This window comes from Gossypium raimondii, chromosome 6 (genome assembly GCF_025698545.1).
Source record: "Gossypium raimondii isolate GPD5lz chromosome 6, ASM2569854v1, whole genome shotgun sequence".
Lineage (NCBI taxonomy): Eukaryota > Viridiplantae > Streptophyta > Magnoliopsida > Malvales > Malvaceae > Gossypium > Gossypium raimondii.
The window spans coordinates 46,942,035-46,955,371 of record NC_068570.1 but is presented as its reverse complement, the minus strand read 5'-3'; the positions used below and the strand labels follow the sequence as shown (position 1 = coordinate 46,955,371).

The 13,337-nt window shown below is 35.1% G+C and overlaps 1 protein-coding gene across 1 annotated transcript; it reads right to left on the bottom strand.

Annotated features, from left to right (window-relative positions):
- Positions 1 to 6,741: 6,741 nt before the first annotated feature.
- On the bottom strand, positions 6,742 to 9,368 carry LOC105773772 (F-box protein At5g46170). The gene is made up of 2 exons (XM_012595876.2): positions 7,843 to 9,368; positions 6,742 to 7,493 (listed from the first exon to the last, which is right to left on the bottom strand). The coding sequence occupies exon 1, from the start codon at positions 9,031 to 9,033 to the stop codon at positions 7,855 to 7,857; it is 1,179 nt and encodes a 392-aa protein (XP_012451330.1). The 5' UTR covers positions 9,034 to 9,368; the 3' UTR covers positions 6,742 to 7,493; positions 7,843 to 7,854.
- Positions 9,369 to 13,337: the final 3,969 nt, after the last annotated feature.

Below are 13,337 nucleotides of genomic sequence, written 5' to 3'. Positions count from 1 at the left end.
TTCATTTTAAAAAGGCTCGAGTTGAAGTCCGCGGGTTTTTGGAAACCGCTAGTTCCAGCCGCTACTCAGCTTCCATTGAATCTCTCTTCAACGATCGATCCCAACCTGAGCTTTCAAGCACGACTACTCCGATCTCCGGAGAGAATAATAGGTCTACGCGATGCTTCGGGGGCAAACGGGCGAATCCGGACGTTTTGGATGAAAGAAGCTTTGCTTCAATCTTATATGCGTAATCTTCGCTTCATGTTGCTGACGTGTCTTTTGCTTGCGATGAGTGCGTGGTGGGCCTTGCTTCCGGAACGACTGTTGACGCAACCTGTGGCTTCGTGTTCCGCAGACTACGCACAGGCGCTAAAAAAGTAACTCAGTGGCGAAGATTGTCCATCACGAAGTATATAGAGATGGTATTCATGCCTTCACCCAGGGGGCATTCCAGATAGAATCGTGGAAGCATTTACTGAGACCTGAATTAACAGTTCTTAGGCCTCTCTCTCTGTAAGCCATAGGTAAGGCAGAAGAGGTAGGAGGCGCCATCATGAGATCGCCTTTGTACTGAAATAGATGCTTTCAAGCACTACGACCCTGCTGCTACTCAACTTATTTTTTATCCCTTTTCATGTCTCGCATTGGACCTTGGGAAATCCTTTCCTTCTTTCAGGGACCAGTTGAGATGGAGATGGAATTATTTCTTAATTATTTCTTATTAATCCCCTTCCTGCTCATTCCCACATACAACTGAACTTAATCAGAAGAATTTTACTTCGGGAGAAAAGAAAGATGAACCCATCAGTCTTTATTGAAACATTTCTTAAATCTAGACCTAACTTCGGAGCTTACAAGTACCCATTCCGCAATAAGACCAGAAACGTTGCCCTTAGGATTTCCAAAAGGAAAGTTTTGTCTCTTTTGTGAATTGAATGGGTCAACAAGTGTTTACTCACAATGAAATTTCTGTTGATCCTTTTGAAACTAAAGTTCATTTATTCTAAACTTTAGACAATTCTTCTCCACATGTAGAACAGATACAATTTTGGAGTTCAGAGTGGGCAACTAGTAAACTCGCCCTTTTGTGAGCCCTTCATTAATCACGTATTTAATCCTGCTCTTGCAATCGATTATCTTTATGAGGATATCTACATTGAACAACCTGAAGGTTTCGTCCCTAAAGGGAAAAAAGATAATTTTTCTTCTAAAAAAGGCTTTATATAGATTGAAACAAGCCCTAAGAGCTTGGTATTCTAGAATAGGTGAACATTTGTTGAGTTTGGGTTTGAAGAAAAGTCCTAGTGAGTCTACATTGTATTCCAAGACTACTAATAAAAATGACTTATTGGTTGTCTCTCTATATGTTGATAACTTACTAGTAGTAGGGAGCAACTTTGCAACAATTCAAAGATCAAATGATAGTCTTTGAAATTATGAACTTTGGAGAGATGTCCTACTTTCTTATAATCAAGATTTCTCAATCCAAACAAAGAATTTTCATTTCTCAACAAAACTATGCTAAGTAAATGCCAAAAAAAATATGGGGAGTTGCAAAATTGTTAGAACCCTATTAGCTCAAAATGAAAAACTCAACAAAGGCAGTAGCTTTACTAAGGTTGATGAAACCAATTACAGAAGGCTAATTAGTTGGTTGTTGTATTTAAAAGCAACTAGACTGGACATAATGTTTATTATTAGTCTTCTTTCTAGATTTATGCAAAACGGTCATATGTTTTTCCCTCCTATGAGCAAGTTGCCTCCGCTCCAAACGAGTTAACTTCGACTCCATAACGAATGAGGGATGTCTGGTTTCACCGGTCACTGTAGAACCTTCTAGAATATAAATACTATTGATCCTTTTTACCTTTTAACAAAATGAGAGCCCCACGAGACACCTTAATGTTGCTTAACTTGATGTTGATTCTGCAACCTTTCAAGTCTAAAATACTCAATGAGATGAGATTATTTCATAAATCAGGTACATGTCTGCCATCTGAAAGTGTATTAATCATCCCATCATGCATTCTAATTTTAACAGTACCGATACCGATTATCTTACTGGATGAATTGTTTCTCATGCACACGACTCCACCCTCAATCAAATTGTATGTGGAGAACCATTCTCTGTTGGGATACATATGGAAAGAACATCCTGAATCTAGGATCCACTCAAATGTAAGCTTAGAGCTATCCTTCGTTGACACTAACAAGAAATCATCACCGCTTTCATCGGCCAAATTAGCACCAACAACATCTTCCTCGTTACTCTCAGCAGCCCTTTTTTTCGCAGTTTATAAAAATATACTTTGACGTGACCTAACTTCTTACAATAGCGACACCTTTTGTCTCACTTCTTTGATGCTACCAAAATAAAAGCTTGCCTATCTACCTTGCTATCTGAACCAAACTCGTTATCGAGTTTGTATTTACTTAACAAATGACCCTTCACATCCTTGAACGAGAGTTTGTCTCTGCCATAAATCAGGGTCTTCCAAAAAGACTTGTATGAATGGGGTAAAAAGCATAATAATAGATAGCTTGATCTTTATCGTCAATCTAAACCTCAATGTTCTTTAAATCATTCAAAAGAGTAATAAATTGAATAATGCGATTTCTAAAAAGCTCACATTCGTTCATGCAAAACGTAAATAGACGTTGTTTCAATACTAAATGGTTAGCCAGAGACTTAGTCGCATAAAGAGTTTCTAACCCTTTCCATAAGGCGAATGAGGTTTTCTCCATCAATACTCCTACAATATCCTATTTATGAGGCACAACTGGATTGCAAACAGGGCATTTTTATCAAGCTTTTCTCATTCTGTCTGATCTAGATTCTCAGGCTTTTTCCCGGTAACAACCTTTTTCAGGCCGGTCTGAACTAAAATTGTCATCATCTAAACTTGCCATAGATTGAAATTTGTGACACCATTGAACTTCTCAATGTCAAATCTTGTTGTCATCTCTAAATGGGCTAGTCTATGAAAATTAAGATAGCTCTGATACCACTTATTGGGGATTGACCCAATTAAGAAACAAACAAGTAAAAATAGCGGAAAAAATTAAAAAATTTAACACACAAATTTAACGTGGATAAACCCCTCCAAAGAGGATAAAAAGCCATAGGCGAATATAATTTTTTTATAATGTTAAAAGAACAAAGAATACAAAAGATGGAGATTAAATACTAAACTCCCAAACCCAAAAACAAAGAACCCTCAAAACGTAAACACAAAATCCTCAAAAAGTGTTATGAGTTCTAATCTTTAATGGATGTTTTTCTAAGGTTGTAAAAGAGCCTATTTATAGGCTAGATTCGTAGGTCAAATAATAATAAAATAATCTAGACTAATCAAAGTTCGACTGAAATAAATAAATAAATAGAGTTTAATTGGGAGATGATCTCTCAAATTTGACTGAAATATGAGTCATACTCAACAATAACTATGGCACAACAGCCCGCAAAAAGCAAAAAGTATTGCAGTTGCAACCACTGTGAATCAAACAATTTGGTTGAGGAAATTGTTGAACGATTTGAGCTTGACTCAAAATCAGGCAACTAAGATCAAGTGTGACAATCAATCAATTATGGCAATGGCAAAAAATCCTATTTTCCATGGAAGAACCAAGCATATAAAAATCAAGTATCATTTTGTTCGAGAAGCTATATCAGAAAATAAAGTTGGTCCATTGCAGCTCAGAAGACCAACTTGCAAATATTTTGACTAAAGTTTTTCTTATGGCAAAGTTTGAAGTCTTAAGAAAAAATCTTGATGTTTCCATTAAAAATAACAAGGAGGAATGTTGATGATAATGTTATTTTTAATGTTTAAAATATTGTTACTTTTAATTTATGTTAACTAGATTTGTTATTTTTTTTAGTGATCAGTTATAGTTATTTTAATTGATTTTGGATAGGCTTTAGGATAAGGGGGATGACTATGATTTGGATGAAGGTTATGTTTTGAATAAGAATGATCAAAATAGAGTTTAGATAATATTTTTTTCAGTGTAAATATGTGTAAGATGCTTTGCATCCAAGTAAAGAACAACAAAGCTTATTCTTACTTTCTCTCTTCTTCTCTCCCTCCCAACAGATGTTATGCTTGTTGCAACATTACGAAGCATAGCATTTAGGCATGGAATTGCTAAGCTAAAATTCTTGGGAAGCTAGAAAAGCTTCCAGTGATTAAAGGAGTAGTCTTCTAGCTTTGACAAACTAAAAAGATTATTATCGCCACAAATTAAAGTCATATACAATTGACTAATCAAAAAACATAAATAAACTAGACCAAAAATGACTAGTGCTAGCTTTTGGCATCACTTAAACTCTGAAACTTTGTAGGGGAGAGTGGAATTTGAGCCTATGTAGAAGCTTTTCAGATATATCAATCTTCTTGATTGCTAATTACTCATTTTCATATATGCTTTAAGATATATTATTCTTGACATTCACTAGGAAAGCAAAATTTTCATGTCTTGTATGTATTTCACTTGGACCAGATGCTCAAGATCTTAACATACAAGAAATAAACCAGAAAAAAATTTTTAAAAAGGAAAGGGATTTCTTGTTATCTTATCCTTTTGGATTTATGAACTCAACAAATGTTAGACCATACAATAAATCCAAGAGCTTCCAAACCAAACACTACTGGCTCTTGAAAAAACTAGCTGAAGTCAGGCAGGGTCAATGGAATTAACAATTGTACATGCAAAAGAAAACCTCTCCATTATGTTATCAAAATTTGGTTTCTCTCATAGCTAGAGGAACCTTAGCATTGAGTAAGATTAGCATAATATTTGTATATAGATGTATACTTTGTTCTTAATAAGTTAGTAAAAGCTGATTTTTCTGTATTTTGCGTGTATGTTTATCCAATTTGTTTATAGATATGTGCTTTGTTATCAAAATTAATGTACAACATACTAAGTTTTTGGTTTCTTTCACTTACATCACAAAAATGGGCAAGTTAAGGTTTGCTTGGTATTTTCGATCAAATGCCAATGTATTTAAACTCCCATTATTTTAGGCATATGTTATGGTTAATTTGCTTAATGCATAAGCTTATCAGAGGTTGGTTCATTCACCCCATTTTAGTTTATGGGTATGACAAGCATTGCCACTTACAAGTAAGCAGAACTTCAATCTGAACTGACTTTTAAGTTCTCAGAAAATGAATTACAGATTTCAATCTTATATCTATTGGATTTCATCTTCTAAATATAACATTGTATTAGACACTTGTAGATATTTCAAAGATTGTGATGATAGTGAGGCAATAAAAGCAGTACATCCCCCCATGATTTGGATTGTGAATGACCTTCTCAGCCTGCTAAATTTATATACCCATTTCAAACCAATTTTCTTGATTGGGGTTCACGTGATGAGATTGTTCTAAATTTGGGAGCTTACATCATTTCCACTTGTTGAGTTTCACGTGAGCCCACTGGCCACGACTTCCATTTGCTATAAGAGTTTTTCATTTTTTTTTATTTTTTTTTTCCTTTCTGAGATAATGGCCTTTGGTTGGTAATGTAAGTAGTTGCTTTTCATAATAAAGAAAAACTTGTTTTTTTATAAGCTGCAAAAGTGCTTCAAAAAAATGAAGCGGACAAATGTGTAATTATAGATTCTTTCTTATTATGATCCCGCAACAGAGCTTCCAAAAGACATGCCCTCTCTCTCTCTGTTATTGTGGATTTGGTAATGAGCATAAGGAAGAAAATGGTAGACATTGAAGCCCATTTTCTTGCATGTTGTAAAAAGGATACCTTAAACACTAAACGAGTGGCAGCATGAATGAAGAGAGACAAACTGAAATCAGGACTGGTTTGATGATGATGATGATAAGGGTCCAGTTTTCATAAGTATATATTAAGTACTACTTAAATATTATTTTATAAAACACCTGCATTTAAATGGATTATTTTACTGAATTTAGAAAGAAAAAAAAAAGGGAGAATAATTTAAAAGCTTAATCATTGTCTAATGATACCGATTAAATTTTAATAGTGATCATAAGAGCCCACCTCCAGTTTAGTGAGAAACAATGATTAAAAATGCTCACTTTAGATATTAGTTTAGTAGAAAAGTTACAGTGCATTTTTCTTTTTATGGAATAGGTGAGGTTTTTTTTTTTTTTAATAACCTTTCCATATAAGCATGTGGGCCTTCATTTCCTCATATGTTCCGTAATCTTAAATAAAATAAACAATCAAGGCGGAAGTTAAAGCGAGTATTTGAGATACTCTTCAATACCTGATTAAGCGTAATTTCTTTTTGAAGGACGATTGATTCACGCAAGTATGAAATGGAAGAAAGGAGCAGAGCCAGCTAATTGAATCTTAATTACATTATTGTAAATAAATAAATAAAACAAAAACTTGGCCAATCAATCAATATTTTAAAACAAGAGGATGAAAATGGCTACTCATATTTTTGGTACAGCCTCAGCCAGATCCCCCACAATCTTTTATTGCCAAATGTCATGCCAACACTCCCCAACAGTATGAAATATATATGAAAATTTTAAAAAATAAAAATAAAAATCAAAGAAATTGATTCATCTGTCTCTCTCTCTCATGTATGATGAGGAAAACCAAATGCGGGAACTCTACTGGTTGTTTCCACACCCATAAACATATAATATACATCTAAGTCTAACATAGAAGACAATTTATTCACCACATATAATAATCAATCTTTAATCACATTGGGCAGGACAGGCTTCACTGGAACATGAATCAATGAACCAGAACTCGATCAAAATGCACACTTTATATATTGCAAATTGAATTCACTTTTAAACACATAATGAGCTAAACAATATACAAGACTCAAAAATCCAGTTCGACTAATACCACACCAAGATCCCTTTCACCACCTAAGTTGTTCAAAGTGGCACATATCGATTTATCATCACCTGGATTTGTATCACAACTAATGTAATGGAATAACAGCCGCAGCAACATCCAAGTTCCAACCTCTACCAGGCGTCTGCAGCATCTGCTTAAACTGAATTTGCCAAGATTGTGACCATAAAGTATCCATTAACTTTGAAAAAATTACAATAAGTTTATCCAACGAAAGCTAAAAGCTAAGTTGCAAACTACATTTCTTTATGAACTTCATAAGCATATAACATAAAGCATCACATCTTCATACCTACAATATACACATAAAAGAGGGATCAGAGTTAAAAGGGCTACAAATTCAAAGCTCTTACAACATCAATCTGATCACAGGTGTGCACTCGTACAAGCATATGCCGGAAATAAAAACAAGCAGCAAGTGCATTAGGCTATCAGTTGAAGCACAAAAGCCGAAACCCTTGCAGTACATTATCAACATTCATGGATTGCTTTCACTGGTGGTCCCAAGCAAGGTTTTGCTTCCATGGGACACAGCACCGAGATTAAGCTACAACATGTAACAAAATTGTTGTTTGGTCATCAGCTTTCAAAAAGCATGCTATCTTCTTCCCCTTGACCATTGTGCTTGACTGCTCTCCCTGATCAATGCAAAATGAACTTTGAATTCAGAATAGATGAATAGATAAACCATATGAATGCAGATCCAAAACTCAAAAAAGGAATGAAGATGCTAAGGTATGCTAGTTAGATTTCAGGCAGCGCATTCATTCCGAGATGCTTCCTAGCATAATCATGTTTGCTCTCCCCTCTAATTCACAATGAATTAGACAAATCAAAACGATCATAATAGAACCAGAAGACATCAAGATTCAACAGCATATTTATATTTTAAAACCATATATCTAAAGGACTAATGGTGAACATAAAGTCGCTTATGTAACAAATTAATCAGCATAGACAAGTATTTCAAGCATATGAGAGTTTTACCGTTGCAGGATATCAAAAGGAGTTCATCTCCAAACAATACGTCCTTCTCTTAATCAGCATCTTCGCAGCAGTCCCATAAGGCTCTTCGAAAGCAGTTGATAACCAAGAAGCATCGGAGACCTCTTTTCTAGAAGCAGATTGCTCACTGGGCCTAATTGCAACTAAAGTAGCACCTTTTAATACAACCCCGTTAGGCAATTCCAAATGAGGGGCATACCAAAGCCTCATATTCAATGCCGGCACCTGCGTCCTTTTGGAAGCTGAAGAAGCCGATAATGGCTTGACTCTCAACTCCTCAAGCTGATCCCTGTTCATACGAAGCGCCCCTTGTCCATCCGCATCGGTTAAAACCAAGGTATCCAGCGTCCTATGCTCCGCAATTATCGGTTGAAGTAAGTAATGCCTTGCTGATGCTGCGATTAACGAACTAATCGTCCAAACAACCCTTAATTTCAAGCCTCCATTGGTATAAAACGACTCTGGAATACTCCCATTATCATCACCGTTGCCGGTAATGCTATTGTTGCTGCAAAACCCATCGTTGCCATACTCCGATACTTGCGAATGCACGTCATTAATAACGGAGGCAGCTCCAAGGATGATGCAGTTATCAAGGGTTGATCCGAAATCTGCTCTCCATTTCAACAGAACTCCATCGTCAATTCCTAACTCGCCGCTGGGTAATTCGATTCGGAGGAAACGAATCTCGTTGAAATTTCTAAGCACTTGAGTAGGGGAATGGTGGGTGACACCAGCTTGGCCCATTTCGGCATCATCATCATCAGCGCCGCCACCGACGGATGAGGAAGAGGAAGGGGCGTTAACCGTTTCATTGAGAAGGGAGCGTTTAGGGCCGAGGAATTGACCCAAAGCTTGAAGGGGTTTAACAATGCATCCGAAGACGAGACGCAAGAGGTTGGAGAAGGGACCGGCGGGACGTGACTTGTCGGAGGATGAGGACGAGGGGGAAGAATCGTCGTCGGAGATGACACAATCGACACGAACGAGAACGTTATCAACTTGAGGGACGAGGGAATGGAAACGACGGGAGACAAGGCAGCATCGGCCGAGAGCTTTAACGTCGCCGATCTTGTTGAAGATTAAAAGAAGGAGAGAGTCGGGAAGACGGTCGAAGTGATCGAGTGGCAGGGAGTGGAATCTGTGGATGGGATCTGAACGAACCGGACACATTTTTCGTTTCTCTAAATGGGATTATCTGGTTGGGAGAAGAAAAGGGGTTAGATCTGGGGATGGGCTGAGGGTAAACCTATCGTGTTTAAGGGAAGGGAAGGGAAGGGAAGGGAGATAGGGCAGAGTAGGATGGAAATGGAAGGATGAGATACTTCCAAGGTTTTTGTCTTTTTCACAGAGAGAGAGAAAGAGAGGATTCGCGTTACAGAAAGAGAAGAAAGGGGTGAACGGGACCGGAAAAAAGAATATTCACAACGTTAACTTTATCCATTTTAGCCTTCATACCATCGTTGTTTCAATTGCGCGGAAGCAATTGAAACCAATAACACTAATTCATCATCAAATTTTTATTAATTTTTTATCAAATAAATAATAAAGACAACAAAAGAAATAAAAGAAGCAAAAGAAATCAATAGGATGTTGTAAAACTTCCCCAAAATCTATATTTATAAACATAAAAAGCATACAATATATAAAATTTTATTTCTAATGGACATTAGAGTCCTAAAATTTCATAATATTCCCTCGAATGTTTATTGGTAGATAATATACCTTGATAAAATTTTATTAAGATAAAACCTTGTGGAAAAAATTCTTAGCGAAGGGAAAAGAATAATGTTATGAGTGAGGAAAACTTTGAAAAATTTATTTTGATCTTTTTAGGAGTTTTAACACTAATAAGCAAACTTTGATCATGGTCCTTTTATAAAAATGCATATGGGTATTTTTGATCATTTTATAATCTTCCTTCAACTATTATCCATTGAGTTGAATTTACCATATATGTTCAAATCATTTCAATTTATATAAATATTTATGCAAACATATTGAACAATTTTTCGAATTTTTTTATATGCTTCCAACATTCTAAATCTTCCCAAGATTTTAATATAATTTTTACTATATGGTGGTTGTAACACCCCCTAACTCATATCCGTAGCCGGAATAGGGTTACGGAGCATTACCGTACAATCCTAACATAAAACATTCATTTTCAAACATTAGATAAATCATATCATAATTCAATCAAATACATGCATATCGTCCTTTATTCGAGCCCTTGAGGCCTTAGATTCACTTTAGAAATGATTCGGGACTAAATCGAAAACAATTAGAAAGTTTAGAAAAAAGTCAAAAAATTTGAACTATAGGGGTCACACGGCCGTGTGGCCAAGCCATGTGACTCACACGGCTGAGACACACACCCATGTCACAGGCCGGGTAATAGTCGAAATAGGGACACACGGCCGTATTCCAACCCGTGTTTGTGCTCGTGTAACTCTCTGACTTGGGTCACACGGCCAAGCTACACGCCCGTGTGCCAGGCCGTGTATCTCTCGGAATAGCCTCACACGCTCATATGTTAGGTCGTGTACTAGGCCGTGCAACTTTCAAAAAGCAACCATTAACAACCTACAGGGGACACACGATCGTGTCACCTAGCCATGTGTCATACACGACTGAGACACATGCCCGTGTCTTAGGCCGTGTGGACAAGAAATAGGCCAAAATCAAGCCTTTTCTTTCACCCAATTTCAACAAGTACCTACAAGCCAAGTGAATTTATGATCAAGGCATCAAAACATGCCAAAATATGCATAATAAGACCATTTCAATATACCATAAGTCCATTTAACCAATATGTCATTTAGGCACCTCAAACACAACCAAACATTCATATTTATGTTTGCATCAAAATGATCATGTCTCATCCAAACAACCTTAACTAAATTCCATATCAACACATAACCTAATTGACCACATTTCAACCATGCCAACACATACCACTTTGGCCATTTAAACCATGAATCAATTTGACAATAAAAACACCAACCATATTACCATATTTACAAGCCAAACATCAAAACTAGTTCATCAAACACAAGTCCACCTATACATGTCATTATAACCTTGATCAAGACATCAAAAACTACCGATATAATCATTGGATAGTGTAATAAATCCTTGATGAGTTTCCAACCCAATTGAGCTTTCGATAATCTGAAACGTAAGAGAAAGATAACCACATAAGCAATGAATGCTTAGTAAGTTCGCAAATATTTGAAACATAACTTATTGTTTCAATATTATAATACATAGATTAACACCAATACTTTAAACTTGGTATAAACCTATTGAACACCATTCAACTCACATTTAAGTATATTTATAAACATCACATACACCTTTCATTCATAACATAATAAAGTCTCATAGGTAGACTTACATATTTATCAACCTTTCCTTAAAACGATGAACCATTTCATTTAACATTCTTACCATTCCATTTTCTTAACAGAGGTTTAATTACTTTATTAACTCACGAATTAGTATATTTATTCATGACATAAGTGAACTCACATATAGCATAAGTAACTTTCTTCCTTACAAGTAAGTCCTTTAATTCAACAATCATTTTATTTCATCACGTTACATCACAACTACGAACTTATCATTTCATTACCTATTCTCACCCATTTCATTTACATAACATACAAGATATAAACATAACATTAACCATAGCCACAAGCTAGTGCATTTAAGCATAACTCTTTTAAATTCGACTGCACATTAAGCCATTTCATGAGAAATTACATATATTGATTCTTACCACTCTTTAATGCACATAAGCATCTTTCTATTTGGTCACTTACCATTTCAATGCATATCTTTAAAGCTAACATAATTCAATCCAACCAATAGCTTGGCACAAACTTAAGCATCATCAACAACACATGTTAAAGCATCAATTCATAATCCACTTGAATTAACATAAGATAAGTCATTAAACATGAAATACCTCACTTGAAATCATCAATTTCATGAACATAGACATACCTTCAATTAACATTTTCTTTTCGTTCCTTTTTCATAATTTTCATTATATAAGTCATTTGAATACTTACCGTTCCTTTCCTTTTCTTACTCATCTCATTTCCATAGTACAAAATATAAACATAAGATTTACCTTACGTATTCTTGTCATCCAAAATATCACCAGGTGAATTGAAATATTCAATTCAAACTCAAATATAAGACAATTCCATCAAAATCACCAAACAAGTTACCTTACCGAGATTTACAATCAGATAAACAACTTACGGATAAGAGTACATCGTCAACAGAAGCTCATAAGAGTTGGTCCACCCGAACACGCCAACAGAAGCTCAAAAGAGCTGAACAGAAGCTCACAAGAGCTGAATAGAAGCTCACAAGAGCTGATCCACCCGAATCACACTAAACAGAAAGTATAACACGAAAGTTTGCAAAAAATGTTGAACCTCGATTTACTTGGATAATATACCGATATCTCCCTCCAATACCATCTCCAATCCAAACCCCCATAATATACCAAAGCACGAATGTACTCTAATTTCGCGTTCAATCCAAACCGAGTATCAAAATCAATAATATATCTTAATTTACTATTCATTATCCACGATTAAAAATAAATATATAAGTTTTTCAACGATAATCTACTCAACAATTCATATTGATATTAAATTCTAAATCGTACGGGCTTACTTGGCCAAATCGCAGAAATGTCAAAGTATAGGGACTTTTTGGTAATTTTCTATTCTCCTCGAATTTTCACTCGATCTGATCTAAATTAATAATTTCATTCAATTTATTAATTTAGATGGTAAAAAAATTTATTCAATGCAATTTAGTTATTTTGAAATTTTACAAAATTGCCCTAACATTTTACTTTTATTCAATTTAGTCACTAAGCCTAAAACATGGAAATTAACCATTTTTACCCAAATTTAAGCTTAGCCGAATGTTCATAGCTTCCAATACTGCTCATATTTATAAAAATTTCACATCAAATCCTTGTACTTTTATTATTTTAACACTTTAGTCCCTAATCGATAAATTTATCAAAAATCACTTAATAAAATACTTTTAAATAATAATTAATATCTCAAATTCATCATTTAACATAAAAATCACTAGATTCATCAATGGCAATATTCAAAATCTTTAACAGTTTCAACATCGAAGGTACGAGCTAGTTGGATCTAGTTGCAACGATCACAAAAACATAAAAATTAAAGTTCTCTCCCAAATATGGTTTCGGCAAGGTTGAAATTTTCTATCATTTTTAATTCTAATTGCCATTCCACACATTTATTATGGCTTATTTATTAAATAGGTCCTCTCTCAATTACTGATTGAGCCATATGATCACCTAATTGCTTTAATTAGCAAGTTTTCACCTTTTACAATTTAGTCATTTTTCTTTAATTAACAATCGAAACATTAAAATTTCTTAACGAAACTTTAATAACACCTTAATGAAA